Source organism: Moesziomyces antarcticus (assembly GCF_000747765.1).
Source record: "Moesziomyces antarcticus DNA, scaffold: scaffold_v10005, strain JCM 10317, whole genome shotgun sequence".
Lineage (NCBI taxonomy): Eukaryota > Fungi > Basidiomycota > Ustilaginomycetes > Ustilaginales > Ustilaginaceae > Moesziomyces > Moesziomyces antarcticus.
In genome coordinates this window covers 720,129-740,831 of record NW_014639005.1, presented here as the reverse complement: position 1 = coordinate 740,831, position 20,703 = coordinate 720,129, and the positions used below count along the sequence as shown (strand labels likewise).

At 59.7% G+C, this 20,703-nt stretch overlaps 6 protein-coding genes and 1 non-coding gene across 7 annotated transcripts; 4 read left to right on the top strand and 3 right to left on the bottom strand.

The window, feature by feature from the left end:
• Positions 1–534: 534 nt before the first annotated feature.
• Positions 535–4,895, top strand: PAN0_005d2732 (sterol regulatory element binding protein cleavage-activating protein; the record flags this gene model as incomplete). The annotated part of the gene is made up of 2 exons (XM_014801972.1): positions 535–572; positions 659–4,895. The coding sequence occupies 2 exons, from the start codon at positions 535–537 to the stop codon at positions 4,893–4,895; spliced, it is 4,275 nt and encodes a 1,424-aa protein (XP_014657458.1).
• A 168-nt stretch (positions 4,896–5,063) lies between these two features.
• On the top strand, positions 5,064–8,461 carry PAN0_005d2731 (6-phosphogluconate dehydrogenase; the record flags this gene model as incomplete). Its single annotated transcript, XM_014801971.1, has 6 exons — positions 5,064–5,163; positions 5,243–5,598; positions 6,117–6,484; positions 6,611–6,672; positions 6,824–6,898; positions 7,137–8,461. 6 exons carry the CDS (start codon positions 5,064–5,066, stop codon positions 8,459–8,461), a joined length of 2,286 nt encoding a protein of 761 aa, XP_014657457.1.
• A 650-nt stretch (positions 8,462–9,111) lies between these two features.
• Positions 9,112–16,343, top strand: PAN0_005d2730 (heterokaryon incompatibility protein HET-C; the record flags this gene model as incomplete). Its single annotated transcript, XM_014801970.1, has 11 exons — positions 9,112–9,246; positions 9,436–9,863; positions 10,059–10,670; positions 10,881–11,004; positions 11,138–11,493; positions 11,584–11,702; positions 11,780–11,851; positions 11,913–11,947; positions 12,051–12,297; positions 12,414–12,638; positions 13,162–16,343. The coding sequence occupies 11 exons, from the start codon at positions 9,112–9,114 to the stop codon at positions 16,341–16,343; spliced, it is 5,535 nt and encodes a 1,844-aa protein (XP_014657456.1).
• PAN0_t005c0005 lies at positions 12,699–12,780 on the bottom strand. The gene is given in 2 exon segments: positions 12,699–12,734; positions 12,744–12,780. It is a non-coding gene; the product is annotated as a tRNA-Val (tRNA).
• A 186-nt stretch (positions 16,344–16,529) lies between the features above and the next one.
• On the bottom strand, positions 16,530–17,349 carry PAN0_005c2729 (replication protein A, subunit RPA32; the record flags this gene model as incomplete). Its single annotated transcript, XM_014801969.1, has 2 exons — positions 16,530–17,004; positions 17,075–17,349. 2 exons carry the CDS (start codon positions 17,347–17,349, stop codon positions 16,530–16,532), a joined length of 750 nt encoding a protein of 249 aa, XP_014657455.1.
• Positions 17,350–17,470: 121 nt separating this feature from the next.
• Positions 17,471–17,855, bottom strand: PAN0_005c2728 (uncharacterized protein; the record flags this gene model as incomplete). The annotated part of the gene is made up of 2 exons (XM_014801968.1): positions 17,471–17,661; positions 17,843–17,855. 2 exons carry the CDS (start codon positions 17,853–17,855, stop codon positions 17,471–17,473), a joined length of 204 nt encoding a protein of 67 aa, XP_014657454.1.
• A 374-nt stretch (positions 17,856–18,229) lies between these two features.
• Positions 18,230–20,266, top strand: PAN0_005d2727 (s-adenosyl-L-methionine-dependent methyltransferase; the record flags this gene model as incomplete). Its single annotated transcript, XM_014801967.1, has 3 exons — positions 18,230–19,427; positions 19,721–20,060; positions 20,218–20,266. The coding sequence occupies 3 exons, from the start codon at positions 18,230–18,232 to the stop codon at positions 20,264–20,266; spliced, it is 1,587 nt and encodes a 528-aa protein (XP_014657453.1).
• Positions 20,267–20,703: the final 437 nt, after the last annotated feature.

The following is a 20,703-nucleotide window of genomic DNA, read 5'->3' as shown; positions in this document are numbered from 1 at the left end:
TCGCCCATGCGCCTCTTTCGAGTGTCAGACAGCAGCTGGATCACAGCACCGAATAGATGCGCGCTAGCTCGGACGCTTCCCGAAGGTCTTGCTCTTCCTTGAGTCACATCGAGAACATCAGATGACTGACTGAAAGACACGATGCAGAATGCATGCACCGAGACGCGAGAGCACATGCCGGCTCGTGGGCGCCGAAGAAAAAGACGTCAAAAATCATACGTTCGGCAGTCGCGACCTGCAGCGCCTCTTCCGACAGAGCGTGATCCTAGCCTATTCTGAAGCTCGTTGGCGGAATGTTGCTGGGGACTGATGGAGGGCTGCTCGGAATTTCGCGTCAGCACCGCCGCGCCGCAATGTGAATGCTCGGACCCTTCCGACCGACCGAAAACCCTGGCTTTGGCCTTTGCGTTGGAGTCGGAGCTGAGCTTGAGCTTTGCTCCATCACCGTCAACTGTCTCTCCTCGACAAAAGTTCGGCCATCCCGAGCGCTGCCAAGGCCCGAACGAAGCACCGACCCACACTGCACGGACAACAATGTCGGCGCCTCTTTCAGCGATTCTTGACCAGCTAGTGTAGGACGCCTGCGTCGAAATCGAATTCGTCTGCGCACCTGGCCTCCCCACCTGGTCTCCGCCCACTTTGCTGCTTTGGGTCCCAGACGGTCTTCATCAACGCCTGGCGGTAGCCTCAGCCTCGCAGTCGAGCGCCCACCCAATTCGGCACACATGGCTATGGGTGTCGCCGTAAGCGGGCGCGGCGCACGCAGGCAGCCCGCATCAACAAGAACCCGCCGATCCCAAACCGGCTCGGCCGCTTCATTCCCCTTCATTCGACACTTTCGTTCGCGCGGCGAGAGCCTCTTTCAGCATCACGGTCGCTGGATCTCCAAACATCAGATCCGCACCCTGCTCCTATGCTCGCTCGTCATCACCTCGCTCTTCTACCCGGCCGTCGGCATCTACTTTTGGGCGTCCAAGGGCGGCCCAGGCGTATCCAGAGGCGATGCAAAGAGCGTCTGGCGATCCCTCAGCACTCCATTCATGGATTCCTTTGCCAGCAGCGGCCGTAAACACGTCAACAGCCTCAGCGACCTCCGCATGATCTGGGACGATGCCCCCGACCTCAGGGCCATCGACATCGGCGACGCCCGCGCCATCTTCGACCTCCAAGCAACCCAGATTTCACCAGTACATACGTCCGCACCGGCTGTCTCGCGTCCACGCTGTCAATCCGTGCGCGTCGAGCACGTCTTCATCACCACCGACGATGTCATGGCCGGTCGAGGCCCACGCTTCGGCGTCCTGGAGAAGCGCATCCTGCATTCCGCTCTTCAGTTGCAAAAGTCGATCGAGTCCGAGCTGCGCGGACGTTACGACCCAGACTCTGTCGAGCTGCAGCTAGACTGCGTGCAAATACGACCCTCATTTCCAGGCAGACCCATCTCGCACGAGCTCAGCCAGCCTTCCGACACGGATGACGCTTGCTTGACCTTGTCCCCGCTCGAATACTGGAATCTCGACTCGAACACGATACTAGCAGACGACGATCCGGCTCAGCTCGTCTCCCATTCCACACTCAATCGTACCCTTCGAGGAGTGCCCATCTCCTTTTCCACCACTCTTGCCGGTCGCTGGCATCTCTTCAAGCGACTGCCGCGTGCAGAGTACCTCGCATTCACCTTCTTTCTACGCCAGGATTCAAGCGAAGACGGCTGCTCGGATCTCTCAGCATCCACGCCTCCCGCTGCTCGCCCGACGTTGAGTCACTCGCGATGGCACGAGCTGCTCAACCGCGTCACTGGTGGCCAAGTCCGCCTCATTGCTTCCCCAGAGAGCGTACTGCACAGCCTCGTGCTTCAGTTCTCCCCCGAAACGCTCTCGTCTCGACGCAGGCCCACGCACATCTTGCTCCTGACCGCCTATGCATTCGTCATCCTCTACATCTCACGCGGCCTCATCAAGCTGCGCAAGGTCCACTCGCGCTTCGGTCTCGCCTTCACAGGCACCACCCAGCTCCTCATCAGCATGGTCATGAGCGTCAGCATCTGTGCGCTTCTCGGCATCCGCCTCACCCTCGTGCCTTGGGAGCTTCTGCCCTTTGTCATCGTCGTCGTCGGCTCCGAAAACATGTTTAGCTTGACCAAGGCCATCATCGACACTCCGCTCTCCCTCACCGTCTCCTCCCGCATCGCGCACGGCCTCGGCAAGGTGGGCGTGCCCATCACCCTCACCACCCTCGCCGACATCCTCCTCCTCCTCGTCATTGCGTTCTTCATCGGCGTCCGAGCCGTGCGCGAATTCTGCATCTTCGCCATCTTCTCCCTCATGATGGACTGGTTCCTCCAGATGACCTTCTTCGTCACCGTCCTCAGCATCGACATGCAGCGCCTCGAGCTCGCAGATCTTCTCACGCAGGGCACCCGCCTCACGCGCAAACAGGACAGCGCTCTCCAGATGAGCGACGGCAGCACCACGCACGACTCGGCCGGCTCCATCGACCAAGCGACCAGTGACGATCAACCCGACGGCACTCTCCGCAAACAGGTCCGGTCCACCAACATCATTGTCACCCTTCTCTCTCAGCTGTGGAAGGCACGATCGGCACGCACCGCCAGTCTCACCCTCATCCTAGTCTACATGAGCGGCCTCTACCTCTACTATGGCACAGGATACCCGAGCCTGCAGCAGTCCAGCTTTGTGCTGCCCGCCGACTGGGATACGGTCCGCCAAGCGCCCGCTACAAACGCCGCATTCGATCCATTCGGCCATCTGGACGCCAAGACGGGCCCCTCCCTGCCCTGGTGGACATCGTCGCTCAGCGCCGATCTCTGGACCTCGCTCAACCCGCTTGGCGCCAGCGAGCTCAGGGTCCATGTCGAGCCTTGGACCATCTTGTCCCTCCGCTCATCCAACGACGCTCAGTCGCCTCCATCGATGTCCACGTTTGCAGGTTGGGCCCTCTTCCGACCGAGGATCAGGGCCGTGATTTGGTTCGCCAAGCTCGTCATTCTGCCCATCTCCGGAACGACAGCATTGCTCTGGATGCTCCTTCTCTACCTCTTGAAGGACACCGAGCTGCTCGATGCGCAGAGGGGCAAGTCTGAAGCGGATCCTTCCGAGGGCGAGTCGGGCTCGCTTCTCAATGACTCCGCTCCGCATCTGCGGCCGCACATCTCAATCGTCACCAACGCTCATCCCTGCGATGTCGAGTTCCTGGTGCACGATGGAGCGCTTGCCGCCTCGATCGACAACGGCGGCGGCATCCGCATCTGGAACGTTGTTGGCGCCTCTGGCGACGACAAAGGAGTCGACGTAATGGGAAGCCTGAGCAGGACGCGCGCAGCCAGCGACGCAAGCGTCGTGACTGCCGCCGCACTCTCAGCAGAAGCACGATGGCTGTCGATCGGATTCGAATCGGGGCGGCTGCATTTCGTCTCTACAGAAACGCTCGAGACGATCTGGGATCACGTGCCAGACAGCGCTGTCTCTCCAGTCATCTCTTTGACCCTACAGCATCACGAGTCCATGCACATTCTCGAGTCCGCGACCGCGATTTCGGCGCATCGAGATGGCACCATCCGCATCTGGAATGTGGCGCGCAAACAAGTCACTTTGGCATCCGCACAAACGCATCTCGACCCTCGCTTGCGGTGGAGGAGCGTGCACGTCAATGTGGTGCATAATCACGGCAGCGCTCATGGCGCCAACAAGCCGTCGGGCTCCTGCGATCCGAGTCTGCTCGCATTCGCCACGACGGACGGCTTGTTCCATATCAGGTCGGTCGAGCCGGCCACCTCCACCACCAAGACCGTCTTCACGCTTGCTTGCGAAGATCGCAGCCGAGTCTGCTCGGCGCTGTTGTGCCAGCTGGCGAGCCGACCGCCATCAGCGGACGAAGCAGCTCTGCTCAGAAGCACTCTGGTGCTCGGCTTTGCCAATGGACGCGTGCGCCTGATCGATTTCGAGACGGCCGAGACCATCAGCAGTGTCGACCTTGACGACGGACCTGTTATGGGGCTGTCCAGCATCGACGCTGGCGATGCCAGCACCCCGGCATTAACAGCTCAGTCCACGTGTCGATCCTCTCTGCTCATCATTGCCGGCGGAGCAATGAACGCAGCTTCATTGATGGACAAGAGCGGATCGGTGCACAGCAGTCTCGCAGGCTACCTGTCCGGTTCGCCGTTGCGTATTCGCACGCCCAATGGCTCTCGCACCAACGCCGCGACATTCTGGGCGGACGCTTCGACACCGCCCAGTCCCGCAGCCGAGCTTGCCAATCCGCTGTCGTACCCAATGTCTTCGCACGGCTCCGCTTCGAGATTGCGCCGCGCCAGTGCGCACGCGCGAGACCGCAGCGGCGCCAGCGTGGTTGCCGATGGCACCTCACAGGCCGCCGCCGTGTCCTCGAGCCTGTCTGCGTTCCCGAGCATGCTCTCGCCCAGCACCTCGACGCAGAAGATGGACGAGCGCCAGCTGCGTCTTCTCGGCTGGATTCGATGCGAGCGCGGCGGCAGCTTTGCGGTGGGCTCCAAGCCAGTGCTCATCGGTGTGGGCCGAGCGCAGCGCAGCTTGCACCAGAGTCGGTGGGAATGGTGGGCGCTGGATCTGCGGCACGAGCTGACGCTCGGTCGAGGCGGAGAGCTGCTCGTGCCGCGACAGCCTCTACTGCTCGAGGCTGTGGACAAAACGGATCACAACGCGACGCCACGATCCTCACTCTCGATTCAGCCAAATGGCCGACGGAATCACGACGTCGTGATGGATGCGGCGCTGTCGTTCTCGCGACTCTATCCCTTGCACGGCCTCGCGACCTCTCAACGCGACGAGTCGGCGCTGCTGTTTGGCTTTGGCGGCTGTCTGGGTGCACTCAGTGTCGAAGCCTCGCAGCCTTGATCGCCGAGCGGCCCTCGCATGCATTCCTTCTCGCTCATGTATTCACCACTTTTTGCATCGTCCCTGGAACCCCATCCGCGCTGTATTCTACCCCTGGAGCGTCTCATGCTCCGGACCTGTCCAAAAAGGAATCGTCTTTTTCCGCTCTCCGTCCGCAATTCTTTCCAGATGGAAGCAGGCACCGTCGGCAATCTTGCCCCCCGCGGAGTGGGTGTGTTTGGTGGGGATCGATCGGCGATCTACTGCGTGACCGGCAATCTCGTCAGATGTGAGGCAGGATGGGTCGCCGTGCCCGTCTCGTGGATGTGGCCCGCGGTTGTGCTGTCGCAGTCTTCTCGCCACGCGAGATGTGCCTCGCAGATCCCTCGAGGCAAAGAAGGATCCTAGATGCGGGGTGTTGGGCTGGGCTGGGGATCAAGGAGGAAAGGCCGGACCGAGGACCGGAGCCATGAGAGCTGGTGAGAGATCTAACATCATTCAACTGCGCGGCGGAAAGACTGGCAGATCGACGCACGGAGCGCGCGTTATCGATCGCAACCTTCGCTCTGCGCCCGAGAAGATCAGCCAGGAGCTCCGGTCCGGTCTGCTTCTCGCCCCGCTCTTGATACCCAAAGTACTGCCTTTCGCTGTTCATTTCGCTCAGCAAAGCGCTGCTTTCAACGCCGTCGACAGAGGCACGATCATTGCTCGTGTCCTGACTGCAGTTGACGGGAAGATGGCGGCAATGCAGTCTCAGCGATGCAGCAAGAAGTGATGCGCGCGGCAGAAGTCCGGTGATCTCACGGCCTCACTTTTTGGGGACATGGCATGGGTGTCCGCCAATCTCACCCTTTGCATCTGGTCTGCGTGGTTGCTGCCGAGCCGGGAGAGGGACCGAATGGAGGCTGCTGACGTGCGAGAGTGGGCGCGCCCTCTGGTCTGGTTGGTCCGGCTCAGGATGACCTTGGGCAGCACGCTGCACGCTGCGTCATTGAGCGGCCCGAAACCAAAAGGCAGTCGCTGAGTGAATTTCGTGTGACTCAAATCTGCGATTCTTCTTGCCAGCGTGGGCTGCGAGAAAAGTCGCGGTGGAGTTGTCGGCAGGGTGCAGCACAACACTGCGTTCGGGCCTCCCTGGACTGCAACTGAGCGAGAGAGAGGGAGAATTTGCGATCGCTTGAAATCGATCTCGGCGGAAGCACGGCGAGTTCAAGTGAGTGACCGTGCACCCACGGAAAACAGGCGTTGGCGGATGCCCTCAATCGTCAGCCGCTGCCACTGCTCGGCTCCACTTTGGCGGGCGCTGCCAACTCTGCTCGCTCATCTTGGCCAGGTTGCACTTTGGGCACGGGCGGTGCGCAGGCCACGGCCGCTCGTCCGCTGACCTCGGTCCGCGATCCTTCTCGCTTGGAGCGGACCACTTCCCAACATCCCTCTCCCTCCATCTCCATCTGTCTTCGTCGTCGAAGCTACTTGTTCCTTCTCATCCACAACATCCCATCCTCTGCCCTTTGCTCCTCAGCGATCGCAAGGATTCTCTCCACAGCTCGTTCCCGTATCTCCTCCCTCACCGCCCAGCTTACTTCACGCACAATGTCGTCCCAAGCTGTGTAAGTCTGCTGCCCTCCTTCCCAGCTCGCGTCTCCGGCGCTCTTTTGATTTACCGCACAGTCTTTGCTGACGCCCTGACTTGACCATGCTGCTCGCTCTCGTCGCATGCTTTGTTCTGCTCTCAGTGCCGACATCGGCCTTATCGGCCTCGCCGTCATGGGTCAGAACCTGATCCTCAACATGAACGGTACGTTCCTGACCCAGCCCCAGCGTCTGCTGCGATGCTGCTTTCGTGGTGAAGAAAAGCACGCACGCAAGGCGCACTTTCGAGGAAGTTCGGCTAGCAAGTACTGATCTGTCTCGAAATCTCGGTCTTTCCTGTTCCGCTCCGATTCTAGACAAGGGCTTCACTGTCTGCGCGTACAACCGTACCACCAGCAAGGTGGACGACTTCCTCGCCAACGAGGCCAAGGGTATGTTCCACCAAAATCCAGCTTTCTGGGATGCTGAACGGCAATTCGCTGGCTCAAGGAAGCTGCGCGGCAGCTCAGCGTCCCAGAACCGTGGATTACGGCACGTCCCGAGCTTAGGAGATAGAAAGAGCTGCTTTCTGACACCTTCATTCCGTCTTTCCCCTTTTCCCATTCCGTTTCGTGCTGCTCCTGCTCTGCGCGGCATTTCATCGCTTTTGCTGGCATGACGGCATCGTAGGCACCAACGTCGTTGGCGCCAAGTCGATCGAGGAGTTTGTTGCCAAGCTCAAGCGCCCCCGTAAGATGATCCTCCTCGTCAAGGCCGGCCCCGCCGTCGACGCCTTCATCGAGCAGCTCGTGCCCCACCTCGAGCAGGGTGACATCATCATTGACGGTGGTAACTCGCACTACCCCGACTCGATCCGCCGCGCCAAGGAGCTCGAGGCCAAGGGCCTCCTCTTTGTCGGCTCCGGTGTCTCGGGTGGTGAGGAGGGTGCCCGCCACGGCCCTTCGCTCATGCCCGGTGGTTCGGACGCCGCCTGGCCCCACATCAAGGAGATCTTCCAGAAGACCGCGGCGCAGTCGGACGGCGAGCCCTGCTGTGACTGGGTCGGCCAGACCGGTGCCGGCCACTACGTCAAGATGGTGCACAACGGTATCGAGTACGGTGACATGCAGCTCATCTGCGAGGCCTACGACATCCTCAAGCACGGCCTCGGCCTCAAGGAGTCCGAGATCGGCGACATCTTCACCAAGTGGAACACCGGCGTGCTCGACTCGTTCCTCATCGAGATCACCCGCGACATCCTCAAGTACAACGACGAGGACGGCGTCCCCCTCCTCACCAAGATCCTCGACTCGGCCGGCCAGAAGGGTACCGGCAAGTGGACCGCCATCAACGCGCTCGACCTCGGCCAGCCCGTCACCCTCATCGGCGAGGCCGTCTTTGCCCGCTGCCTCTCGTCGCTCAAGGGCGAGCGCACCCGCGCCTCCAAGATCCTCGGCGGCCCCCAGATCAAGCCCTTCGAGGGCAACAAGGAGCAGTTCATCGCCGACCTCGAGCAGGCCCTCTACGCCTCCAAGATCGTTTCGTACGCCCAGGGCTTCATGCTCATGCGCGAGGCCGCCAAGGAGTACGACTGGAAGCTCAACAACCCCTCGATCGCCCTCATGTGGCGCGGCGGCTGCATCATCCGCTCCGTCTTCCTCAAGGACATCACCGCCGCCTTCCGCAAGAACCCCGAGCTGGAGAACCTCCTCTTTGACGACTTCTTCAACAAGGCCATCCACGATGCCCAGGAGGGCTGGCGCCGCGTCGTCGCCCAGGCCATCCTCTGGGGTCTGCCCACGCCCGCCTTCTCCACCGCGCTCGCCTTCTTCGACGGCTACCGCCGCGAGCAGCTGCCCGCCAACCTGCTCCAGGCGCAGCGTGACTACTTTGGTGCCCACACCTTCCGCGTGCTCCCGCAGTACGCGAGCGCCAAGCTGCCCGAGGGCCAGGACATCCACATCAACTGGACCGGCCGTGGTGGTAACGTCTCGGCCTCGACCTACAGCGCATAAGCGGCTCGAACGCACCGCGTCGCGGCGTGCAGACGTGCGCGTGCTGCAGTGGTCCAGTCCTGACTTCCGCAGCTGGTCCGCCCGTGCATTGCCGCCCGAAGAGAGTTTGCGAAGCTAGTTTCGATCGAGTCCCAAAACGTTTTCTCCATGTATCCCATTTTTTCCTCGAGACCTCGAGCGCTTTGTCAATCCGAATGAGTCAGAGCCGAATCCTGTGACGCGAGTGTGGAACACTTCTAAAGCCGGACGCTCTCTCGTGATTACGTGCAACGCGCTTCTCTCTGATGATGCTCCGATTGGAGCTCGAGCTGAAGCTTGCGCCCTCCCGTCTTGAGCTTAAACTCCAGCGCGAGTCTGAGTCTCGCTTTGCGCAAAAGGCGCTGGAGGACGACCGCTAGGCGAAAGCCAAATGGGGTTATCGCAGTATGGTTTGCGGAACTTTCCTGAGGATGTGATGTGCCAGGGGACCAATCATCCTTGACGTCGTGGCTGATTGGAAGGCCGTGGGAAAATCGACTTGGTTCGCGCAGCAATCACGAATGGCGACAGCTCCTCACCAGACCGGCAGCTCGGCAGAGAGCAGAGACGCTGGCACGGCCGACAGAGGAAAGACGCGCGGATGACAGTGGCAAGGCGCGGAAACACACTGCATGGAGGCGGACGGAGGAGGCAAGGGCATGCGCGACGGACGACAGAGGACGCTCGACAGATGCAATGGTGCAAACGCAAGGAGATGGGGTTTGCGGAAACGCTGTTGGTTTGGCTGTCAATCCGGCCCGGACTGCGTGCCAAGACCCCACGCCCCCTTCCGCCGAAAGCAATGATAAAGGGCGCTGAGGGAGGGTGGCGACGCCAGCGACTCCCCAGCTTTCGCTCACACGCTTAGCTACGCTCTTTTTCGCTACGTTTGCATCACTTTTCCCCCATCATTCCATTACTTTGGTACATCTCCCTCTTTTGTGCCATTTCCACAGCACTTCTACGACGACCATGTCGGCAGCATGCCTGCCAACCTCACTGGTGACGAGGTGCGCAGCATCGGTGCCGCCCAAGTCGACTCATACGGCCGGCAGCAAGGGAGCAGCCAGACGCCAATCTCCATTCATTCCTCGCCAGAAGAGAAAGGTAACGAGGACTACGATTGCCAAGACACCACAACGGGACAAGAGGGAGGTGACAACACAAGCGAGGATGCAGAATGTATCACCGACAGCGATAGCTCGTCAGAGGAAGGGGATGGCAGCGAGGCAGGAAGCACTTACGAGCCCAACAGACCTGCTAAGAGAGGCAAAAACGGTAAGGGCAAGAAGAGGAGGCGTCGCCAAAGGCTTGTCGACGCTCGTGAGGAGCTAATCAAGCGGCACTGCGGAGCATGCGAACGCTGGACGCTGGACGGAGCCCAGTGTCTACCGGCAGAAGCCACATCTTTTGGTGAGAGGTGTCAGTCCTGCGGCGACAGAAACAAGGCTGATTGCCATCACGCCAAATGGCTGAAGAAATTTCGCGTGAAACAGTGGGACGATCTGGTCCGCAAAGGCCATTCACACGAAGAAGCAGATTGCATGGTTTGCGGCAAGCTCAATGTATTCGCCCACAGAGCACGCGACCTCGTCAAGCCGTCCGCCTACCTTCAAGTCGATGCCAACATCCGTGCCGAGTTTTGTGGCCCAGACTTTGCCGGCCCCGCTTCAAGCACGTCTCAGCTAGCTCCTGCCGACGATCACCACGCTCCGATTGCAGCCCGCACTGCCTCCAACGTCAACATTTCTGAGGATGGCAATTCCCACGGTATCTCCAATCGACACATCAGCCCCATCCCGGAGCATCATCCGCGCAAGCGCAATGCGGACGAAGCCGGACTAACACCGGCTAGTGATTCTCACCCGTCACACAACACGCCCGTGATGGTGCCCGGAACGCCAATGCCCTCGGAAGCCAGTGTCCGACAGGCCTGGGCCGATATTGAGCCGCCTGCGGACACCGCAGCCTTGAAGACGAGTATCACTCGAGGCTACGTTTTTCGCGCTTTATGGTATGCACGCTCGCTCCACCACCCTTTCGCCCGAGGAGAAGAGGGTGGCGAAGAAGACGGAGGCCTTGGACGTGTTCTTGGACTTGGTGGCCAGAGAGCTCAACTTTCGTGCCAGCTTCACCGACACCTTTGGCGAGTTATCCGAGACCATGCGCCAGTAGCTTCTGTCTCAGTCCGGTATGCATGTACATAAATTTACTGTTGTGGCTCACAAACACGAGATTGAACGGCTTCATCTTTCGTCACTGTATCACATGAGAAGGAGCACAAAGGAAGGCACTGAATTCGTGACTCGGGAGTTGGCTAGACGCCATAGTGATCGCTCCAACGAGCCTGTCGCTCGTGGCGTCGCTGGTCGTTGGCCATTTTACGCAGGGTCGATTGTAGCTCTGGAATGAAAACTGAGAGCAGGCAAGGACGAGCAAGGAATGGCGAGCTGATCCGTCACAGAACCACTGGATTGCGCTCAATGATCTTCCAGTCAATCCACTCGGGCGTCTGCGCAGGTGTTGTGTGTCGGCAGCGAGAACTTTCCATCACAAAGTTACTCTTGCTTATCGCCGAAACCTTACCAAAATAAATCAGCGTTTGAGTCTGCAACTATCTTGCTGCGCAGCTTGCATTGCGCAGCTTGCATTGCGCAGCTTGCTGCTGCTCATCGAGAGTCCTTGAGCAAGAGCTCTATGGGAATCGAGTGCGGAAAGGCTGAGCAGCACGAGCACGTTTCGCGCGTTCAGACATCCGTGTCAAGTCGCCTTTCCCCTTTCCCTTCTCTGTACCGCATCACTCCTCCCTTCTCTTCTTGCCTCTCTCTCCACCACTCGCATACGCAAAAGGGCCAAGGCGTAGGGACGAGATTTTGGCTGGACCATCAGCACCAGCGCCAGTCCCGCATCTTCAAGACCATCGTAGTGAAGCTTGGTAAGTCTGGTTGGAGAACGATTTGCTGTGCGGGCAACAAAGCATCTGGCTCCCTAAAGGCAAAGGAAGAGCTTGCAGCGTGAGTACATTTGCAAGGAATCTCTCTCCCGGCCTGCTAGCTTGCTGGTGCATAGACTGACCAGACGTTCCGCTTTCTTCCAACCTCTAGCGAGCTTAGCACCTTCAACGAGTTCGAGGTTCAGGCTGTCGCAGACAATGAAGTGCTCTTCGCATTCGTTGAAGGTGTCGAGCGTGCCTGGTGTCAGGCGAGCGCCTCAGAGTCGGTCGGTGGGCACCTCACAATTGCTTGGCGGGGGCAAAACTCTTTGGTGCTCCCACCGGAAAAACGCTTGCCATACAGATAGCGCAACTGCGCCATCGACCTAAGGCATCCGTTGCCAAGGACAGGCACGCAAAGGGCAAGGCCAAGCAGATGGGTGGCAGTTCGCCATTCGGACACACCTCCTGCTTGAACGCCTTCGTACGCCATCTTTCCAGAGGCAACAGCTGTGCAAGGCGCTCCTGATCCCATTGTGGCCTGGAAAGGCTTTCTTTGCCAGAGGAGGGTCAGGAGCGCCTTGCGCAGCTGTTGCCTTTCGAAGACCGATTTGCGATGTCGTGCCTTGCAGCTGCAAGTGGACCCTCAATAACGCCAAGATCAGCAAGATACGACCCGCGCTGTCCTCACAACGCACGCCGCCCCACAACTCCCCTGATCCAGCACGAGGCCTTTTCGTTCAAGACCTGTGCCTCACACCAAACCTTGACTCGAGCAAAGTCTTTCAATGCTCGCAGGCCAAGTGCGCATGTTGCGCCGATCGCGACCACAACGGGGCCTTCAACATGATCGTCATGTTGGTGGATTTCTGGCTTGTCCGGCCCGGTACCTGCATCAAATACCCTACCATCTCATGCGCCTCCTGGAGGCGTCGCTACACACACATGCTCAGAGGTACGACGCACGTATCTTCTCCTCACTCCACTAGACACTCAGAATAGCGTTCGATGACATTCTGAAGGTCGAAATCAACGCATACGTTCGTATCTCGACCAATACATCCATGTTGTACCAACTGGTTCTGTCGTCTGGTTCCAGTGTCCTGAATCTGCAGACCTTGCTCCTTCACTTCCGACAACTCGGACAACATTTTGTGAACAGGAGTGATGGTGGTAGGGCGGGTTCGAGGGTGAACAAGCCGCAACAAGCCAGCAAGGCGCAGAACGGTTTCCTTCATTTCCTGTTTTTATAGCCAAAAAAAAGCCCTGTCCTTTCTATGAAGTCGTTGCTAGCTACAGGGGTCGAACCTGTGACCTAATCCGCTTATGTAATGTAAAGGATTCGCTACTGCCACTGAGCTAAGCCAGCAATATGATGTCAAGGGTCCACTATGGTACATCTGAACTTAATGGAAAGCATGTAAAAAGTTCTTGCTATCAAAAGACGAAAAATCTAAAATGTTCTTATTTTTAGTTAGAAATACCGTGCGCCGAGACGCGCACAAGAATTTAAAATTTCCACAATCAAGATTTTCTGCAACCTGCGCACGGACCTGTTGGTCTCAGATCCGACGGTGCACAGCGCTAAGCTTTAGAGGGAGCTGTCAAAGCGCCTGGGGGGTGCGAATCAATCAAAGCACATCCGCAGACAGTTGATTGCGCGCAAGCGTCTGAAAGCGCAGTCTCACGACACTCTGTCATCCGCCGCTGCAGTCCCGAGCGGAATGGGGTTGAGCCACTTGGCTCTCAGCACAGCACGAGCACAGCCCTCGACACGCCCGCTGCACTTGCTTCTTGCAACTGACTCACTTTGCCAATTTTGACTTTTCGCCTGGTGCTATGGCCGACGAGGCTTTGAAAGAGCGCCTGAAGCTGCTCCGTCAAGGTCTGCAATCCTCTGCGCAGCCCGCGGAAACACCTGCCATCCTTTCTCCACGATCATCCGATCTTCAATCTTCCAACACATCCACTCAAACGCAACCCAATTCATACCACCGCACCAGCAACGTCACACCAGCCGAGAGTGCCGACAAGGACGCGCTATTGTTCGACAGACTGCGCAAGCTTCGTACGACGCAAGCACCACCAACCAATCGCGACCACTTGGGCAAGCCCTCTCGACACGTGCAGTCCTGCGACGCCGTGTCCGTCCCCGCACGTCTCAGTGAACAGGACGCGATTGACGCTCTGATTCGATCGACGCAGGACCAAGTGGATCTCGAACGCTCTACCCATCCCGAACTGCTCGATTCCAACGACGCCCAGTCTGATCATCTATCCGACTCGGATCTGAGTGAAGACATCGACAGTCTCACTCGCGAAGCCAACAACATCGTCCAAGCCGCTCGCGACGAACTTTCACTCGAAACTCGCTCGCCTGTCTCAGACACTCCTAGCTCCCCACAAACCACTCGGGAAGAAGAGCCCGCCATGACAGCCACACACCCCGAGATCGAGTCTGCACTTGCAGACGCCTCCATGGACTCTGAGCTGTTCGCTAGCCGAGACCCTCCTGTCGATGCCGCAACTGCTTCTGCCCCTGTTAACCACGCCAAGGGCCGTCGCAATTGGCTCGGCGGTCGATTCTTCTTTGTGGCCATGGTGACCTTGCTCATTGTGGCCGTCTCATCCATTCCAGGCGCTCATGCGTTCGGCGCCGGTAACATCCCTTCTTTCGCCTACATGGAGGGCAAGGCCTTCCGCCACGGCGACATCGAGGACATCCTCGAAGAGCTCGCCAAGAAGGTGGGTGGATCGCTCTTTGGCGCCGCCAAGTTCGGCGGCCTCGACATCAAGCGCATCTACTTTGGCAACTGGCTTCGCGATTACAGTCAGGCTATGGACGTCGCTGGTCTGCAAAAGATGAACAAACAGGCCATCCTCAACATCGTCATGGTTCTCGGCTTCCTGGCGCATGGCTACGCCACCGCCGAGTTTCAGGTGACCGACGACAGGCTGGGCGTCTATCTGCCAGAGGAGCACCTCGACAACCCCAAAGGCTACGCCGAGGGCAAGGACGCTCGCCAGTACGACCCGCGCCTTCGCGAGCCCATCAACCCGCAGGAGCTCGAGATCGACCCGCGTTCCGGCATGAAGAACTATCTCGCCAACGAGTCTGGAAACTGGCGCACCGGCTCCGGCCTTATCCGCCGCACGCTTGTGCGCGTCATCGAGACTGGACGTCGTGCACGAGACTCGGGACGCGAGGCAGACCTGCACGAGGCCTACCGCCTGCTGGGTCAGGCTTTGCACACGCTCGAGGACTTCCCCGCCCACAGCAACTGGACCGAGCTCGCGCTGCACCGTCTCGGCCACCACAACGTCTTCCTGCACGTCGGCGACAACGTCAAGGTGCGAGCACCCGACGGCACCCAGGTCGCTCCCATCGTCACCGGTACGTTTGGTGGTGCCGACTTTATGCACTCGTTGCTGGGTGAGGCTCAGGACCACCTGTCCGAGGCTTCCATCTCGGATCTCAACAAGGCCATGGACAACGCCAAGCAGAGGTCCCGAGGCGACAACCGCAGTCCCGTCCAGGACCTGCTCGGCATGCTCGCCAAGGTGCCGGGCGGCGGCGACGACAGCGTGTCGCGCGACCTCCAAGACGTCTCGCGCGGCCCGGCGACCGATCCTGCCAACATGTCGCCGCAGGAGATGTACGCCAACCTTTGGAAGATCCTCGAGCTGCGCGACCGCATCATGAAGGGCATCGAAGGCACAATCGAAAAGATTCCCGGCCTCAGCTCGCTCGTCGAGAAGCTCACCAACGAGCTCAACGTCTTTGTCTTCACGCTCATCGAGCCATACGCCAAGCCGATCATGCAGCAGGGCATGAGCGCCTTCAAGCTCGGCTCGGCAGCCGTGATCAACAAGGAGGAGCAGTTTGAGGTGTTTGACAATCCGAATGCTTCGGACCCGACGCACTCGATGCTGTCCAAGGACCATTTTGGCCTCATCCTCAACGAGGTCGCCGGCAATGTGGCCAGGATCATCGTGCGTCACACGGTGACCAAAGTCGTCAAGGCATGGGACGACCGCGGCATGGACCCGAACCACGTTGCGGACGAGTGCCTCGCGCCCATGTTCCATCCGTACTGGTTCAACGGCCAGGCGCAGGTGCAGAAGGAGATGATGGACTATGTGTCCGAGTGGGCACGACAGCATTCCACCGAGATTGGCCGTCTGAGCAAGCAGAGCGTGCGCAACCACACCAACACGCGCAGCGGCAAGGCCGAGCCGCACACCCACGGCAGCGACCAGCCCAGCATCGGCTCTTTCATGGGTGGAAGCAGCTCGCAGGCCGCCCACAACTTTTCGAGCAACCACCACTATGGCGGTGGCGGCCACGGTGGAGGCAACAGCGGAGGCGGTTATCCAGGCAACAGTGGTGGTGGCGGAGGCGGCGGCGGCGGTAGCATCGGCTCGCAAATGGCAGGCTACGCGTCGAACTACGTCTCGAACCAGGTGCATGGATTCGTGGGCAGCCACGTGCCCGGCGGCAACAACATGTTCCGCGAGCTTCCGGAGGGAGGCAACGACGCTGGACGCGAGCAGGGGCGTAGGCACGAGCAGGGATCGTCGTACGACAACGACAGGCCTTCGTTCCCGCAGGCCGAGCCCACTGGTCACGACCGCTACGGCAGCCACGAGAGCGGCAACTACTCGGCGCCGGGCTATGCGCCTCCTGGGGGATTCGCTCCTCCTGGTGGCCCGCCCCCTCAGGGCGGATACGGTGGTTCCCAGGGCGGGTACGGCCAGCCGGAATACGGGCAGCAGGGCTATGGTCAGCAGGGTCAAGGTCAGCCCGGATATGGTCAGTACCCTCCGCCCGGTGGACCGCCTGGGTCTCAGTACGGTCAGGGCGGCTACGGTCAGCAGGGTGGATACGGTCAGCAGGGCGGCTACGGTGGCGGATACGGCGGCGGCTACTAAGCTGCCTTCATGCGTCGCTCATGTGTCCCCTGCAATCTGAAGCTGTTGTCCAAGACATCTGCGTTCGCTGCAGCGGGGGGAGCACGAGACACACCTGTGCAGTGTGGATGAGAAAGTGAGATTGCCAACGCGAAACGTGCGAATGTGATCGACGGACCCAAACCTTTTGCGTGCGGAAAGTCGGGATCATGCGGTGGGAAGGACGTGGTCGTCGTCAGCGGCGGTGTAGAGGTATCCCTCTGAGCTGAGGTCCTCCACTGCGCTCTTGACCTGGGAGACGTCAACGTTCTTGAGGATACGAGCGATGTGATTGACGTGGACGCCATCGTGGTGGTTCTCGGCCTCCTGAGTTACAATGCCCATGATGCGGCGCGGGAGCTCGTCTAAGCTCTTGTACTGGTCGAGCACGTTCTGCGCGTTGGAGCCCGAGTAGGCGCCAATGTCGTTGGGCTGGCCGCGGATCAGGCCTTGGCCAGCATCGGCTTGTGTGCCGGGGGCACCGTGGGTGCCGCGCGTGATCTGCAGGTGCGAGTGAATCGCCTCGAGCCGATGGAAGAGCACCTCGTTGTAGTCCACCACAGCGCGCATGTGACCTGCCGAGAGAGATCGACGGCCCTGGAACGACTTGAGCGTACCCAACACCCGCACATACACGTTTTGACTGCACACACGCAAGACACAACCAGGTCAGTCTACAGTGCCATCGTGAGCAGGAGGGCGGAACGACTTACCGGATCTCGGCAGCCTTTTGCGTGTCGTCACTGGAGCTGTCCAGCCACTGGCGCACTTCCATCTGGCCGGTACCGTCCTCGACGCTGTAGGCGATGTTGGTGGCGTTGCGCGAGATGTTGCGCACAACTGCCACAAACGTGAGCTGGCCGAGCTCGGCGCCGTCGACGATAAAGTCGGCGTCAGGGTGCGGCTGCTCGGCGTTGATGAGCTGGCGGATGGTGACGGGCCTCAGCGTGTTGTTGCTCGCGCGCTTGGGTGCAAAGCCAGCAACCATTGTGATGGTACGTTGGTGAAATCGATCAAGTTGATGAGCGAAGATCGATGTGGAGCAGTGAGGAGGAGGGAAAGGCAGGTGTCAGCTTGCTTCCATCCTTATAACGCTCGTCCCGCTACTATCATTCCCGCATCCGCTCCGCCTTGAGCGGGTGAGTGGATGAGCGGGTGAGCGATGAGCGGGATAAGGGGTCGTTCCGCACCTTTCCGCTTGGCGAGTCGGACTGACTGCCGTTAGCGAGGAAGCCGCCTCCGCTCGCTCCGCCGCCTGTCGCGTAGTTCTGAGCATATGGATTGCTCTCGCCTCCGAAACCTTATGGAGGTGCACCGCGTCGTCGACACAAAGATAAGGCAGTCTGTCAGCGTCCTCATCACAACCTTGCGGGGTCTCGATCATTGTCGTTCCTCCTGCACGCTCCGTTGCAGGCGGTCGACACACCTTCTTGGTGGTGTGCAGGAGCCCTCGACCGTCGCGCAAAGAATTGCGGACTTACCGTTGTTGTACATTGTTGCGACAGCTGTGGATGTATGGAGGGACGTAGTGGCGGTCGAAGGGCAGGTGCCGAGGCTGGTGGTTGATGAAGGCCGGTCGTGTCCCCACAGCGGGTCGCGAGAAGAGGCGCGAACCCGACTCAGCCGTGGCGAGAAATCGCGGTGTTGCACTTTGACGCGTAAATTGGTCGGAGGCGCGTTGAATCAGAGTGTCACTTTGGACTGCGGCTCAGCAGAAGAGAGCTCTCTCTCTCTCTCGTGCGACACCTCCAGGTCCACCCTTGATTTTTTGGACAGGTGGAGCAAGAAGATGCGGCTTCATGACTTCCCGCACCTCACCCCCTTGACCACACATCTTGAGCGACCTGGAAGGCGACTCTGCTTCAATGATGCAGGAAGCGACTTCTGTATCGGACGGCCACGGTCCAGGACCGTCGACGCTGAAGTACGCAAGGCGAATTGTCCTGCTGCAGTACGAGGCACGCTTGCCGCCGACATCCAGCGCGTTTGTCTGGCCGCCGGGCTCGATTCTCTTGCGTGCTCAGGCCTGGCTCGATCGTGACTTATTTGGCGAGAACAAGGTTGGCTCGAGCCGAAGGTACCGAACGCTCTTTCTCCGCGAACTCTGCGCCCGGCTCGATGCGGCTGTCCAGGTGGAATGCGAATTGCTCCGATCGCAAGGAGTAGATGAGATCGAGTTTCCAGAGGTCGATGCAGCGCTGCTTGAGCGGTATGTCGAAGCCATGGCCGGCGGCTCTTCGAGACCAGTAACGACGATCAGCAGCTCAACCCCGGACGACGAGTTCACGACGCACTATTGGCCCTGCTCTGGCCGCAGCCAGGCCGAGTCGGACGACGACGATGACGATCTGCTAGACAGCTATGCAAGCGTCACGATCAGAGAAGAGGGAAGCGCAATCTCGAAGGGTACGACGGGTCTGCGGACGTGGGAAGCTGGATTGCGATTGGCAGGTCACCTTGTCAGCGAGCCGTCGCTGGTCACCTCGAGCGGCGCGCGGGTAGTGGAGCTTGGCTCCGGCGCTGGCTTCGTCGGGGCAGTATGCGCCAAGCTGCAGGTAATGTCGACCGCCCAGGTTGCACGCACCTTCATGACCGACATGCCCGGCCAGGTGATCACGCGTATCAACGATACGCTCGCCACCAACGGCCTCGACTCGCCGCAGTCGTGTGTCGAGGTGCACGAGCTGGACTGGCTCGAGATTAGCGCCGAGCGTCAGCAGAGTAGGCAGAGAGACGACCTCCCCATGCTCAACTTTCTCAACCGAGCCAAACCTTCGTTGGTGCTCGCCGCCGATGTCGTCTACGACCCCGATCTGATCGGGCCGCTCGTCGAGTCGATCCGCGCGTGTCTGGAAGCGGGCACGCGAGAATGCCAGGCTTTGGTGGCCAGCACCATCCGCAATGCGGACACGTATGGAGCGTTCAAGGCATCCTTGTCCGCACATGGGCTCAGCGCGAGCGTCGTCGAGTTGCGATGCCCGGTCGTTCCGATCCCCGGAGATCAGTGCATTGACATGCCAGATCTTCGCTTGTTCCCTTCCGTACACGATTCTGCCTTGCATGGGCGTGTGGAGCTACTCTGTGTCCGGTTGGAGTAGACCGCACCGCTGCTGCTGTTCCCTTTTCATCCTGTTGGCCACTGCAAGCAGACTTCTCTTGTTGCAGTCGCTCAATCTGGCCGATCTGGTTGCGATCCGCCCGATGTGTGATCGGGGCACGCCTCTTTCGGTGCCACCATTTGTGCGTGGATTTTTTCTTCAGGCCGCGAATTGATCGTGTCTGCAAATGGATACCGTACTGCCAACCAGATAATGACACCCGGTCTGTCCGAGCCTAACGAGTCTGCCCTGGACCCACAGCCGGCCCGGCGGCGGCCATCTCTGCTGCTGCGGGATGCGGTCAGGCTCTCTTAGTGCGAAGTTTTCCGAGGCTCGAGGCCCTTTCTGTGCCGAACGCGTGGCTCAAGCGGTCCCAGATGGCGAGCAAAATTCGATTTTGGCGCCGCGGCACGGCATGGCAGCTGGCGTGGTCTCGGAACGGTCAGCAGCGCGAGCGCAAGTTCTGCCGACACGAGACCCGCGGAAAAGCCTCGCACATCCGACCCAACGATGACAGTCTTTGCAATGCCGAGACTGCCGACGAGGAGCACGACACGCTGGGTGCGGTGATGCAGAGAAGAAACTGCAGCATGTCGTTGAAGTGCGTCGCTGCGCAGCATGCGGATCCAAAGGCCCGCGGAAGGCTGCAGCCGTCAAGGACGAATCACGTTGGAGCACGCAGACCGACGCGACCGAATCGGCGGTCGGGACCATGCTTATGCCGGAGAACCGGACCTACACTGTCGGGTGGAAACGAGTCCTGGCGACGGAATGTCGGGTCGAGTACAGCATCCGAACGGCCAGTAATCCAAATGCCGCCAAGCACGGCGAATCGAGCGACACGACTAGGCGAGCCTTGCCGTCGTGCCACGATCAAGAACGGAGAGGCGACGTGGATCCAACCAGCTTGGCGTGCTTCTCGCGTGGTATGGATCCGAATGATTCCGCTGACGCGATGGTCATGACTGCGCAACGGGTGTCAAAGAGCCGCGCTCTCGGCCTCACGGAACCATCCACCCTGACCACGACGATGCCCACAGTGCAGGCTTCTGAGACTCGGATGTTGGCAGACGAAGTTGTCGGTACGCCTATTCCTAAGGCACATTATCCGCCAAGCATCGGGCGTTCCTTCGTGAGTCGGTGATCGCACTCTAACCCATGTCCTGGACCAGTCTCGTGGGAAATTGTCCGTGACGATGCTAGACTGTATTGTAGACTTCCGCTTCGATACAAGTCGCCTTGAT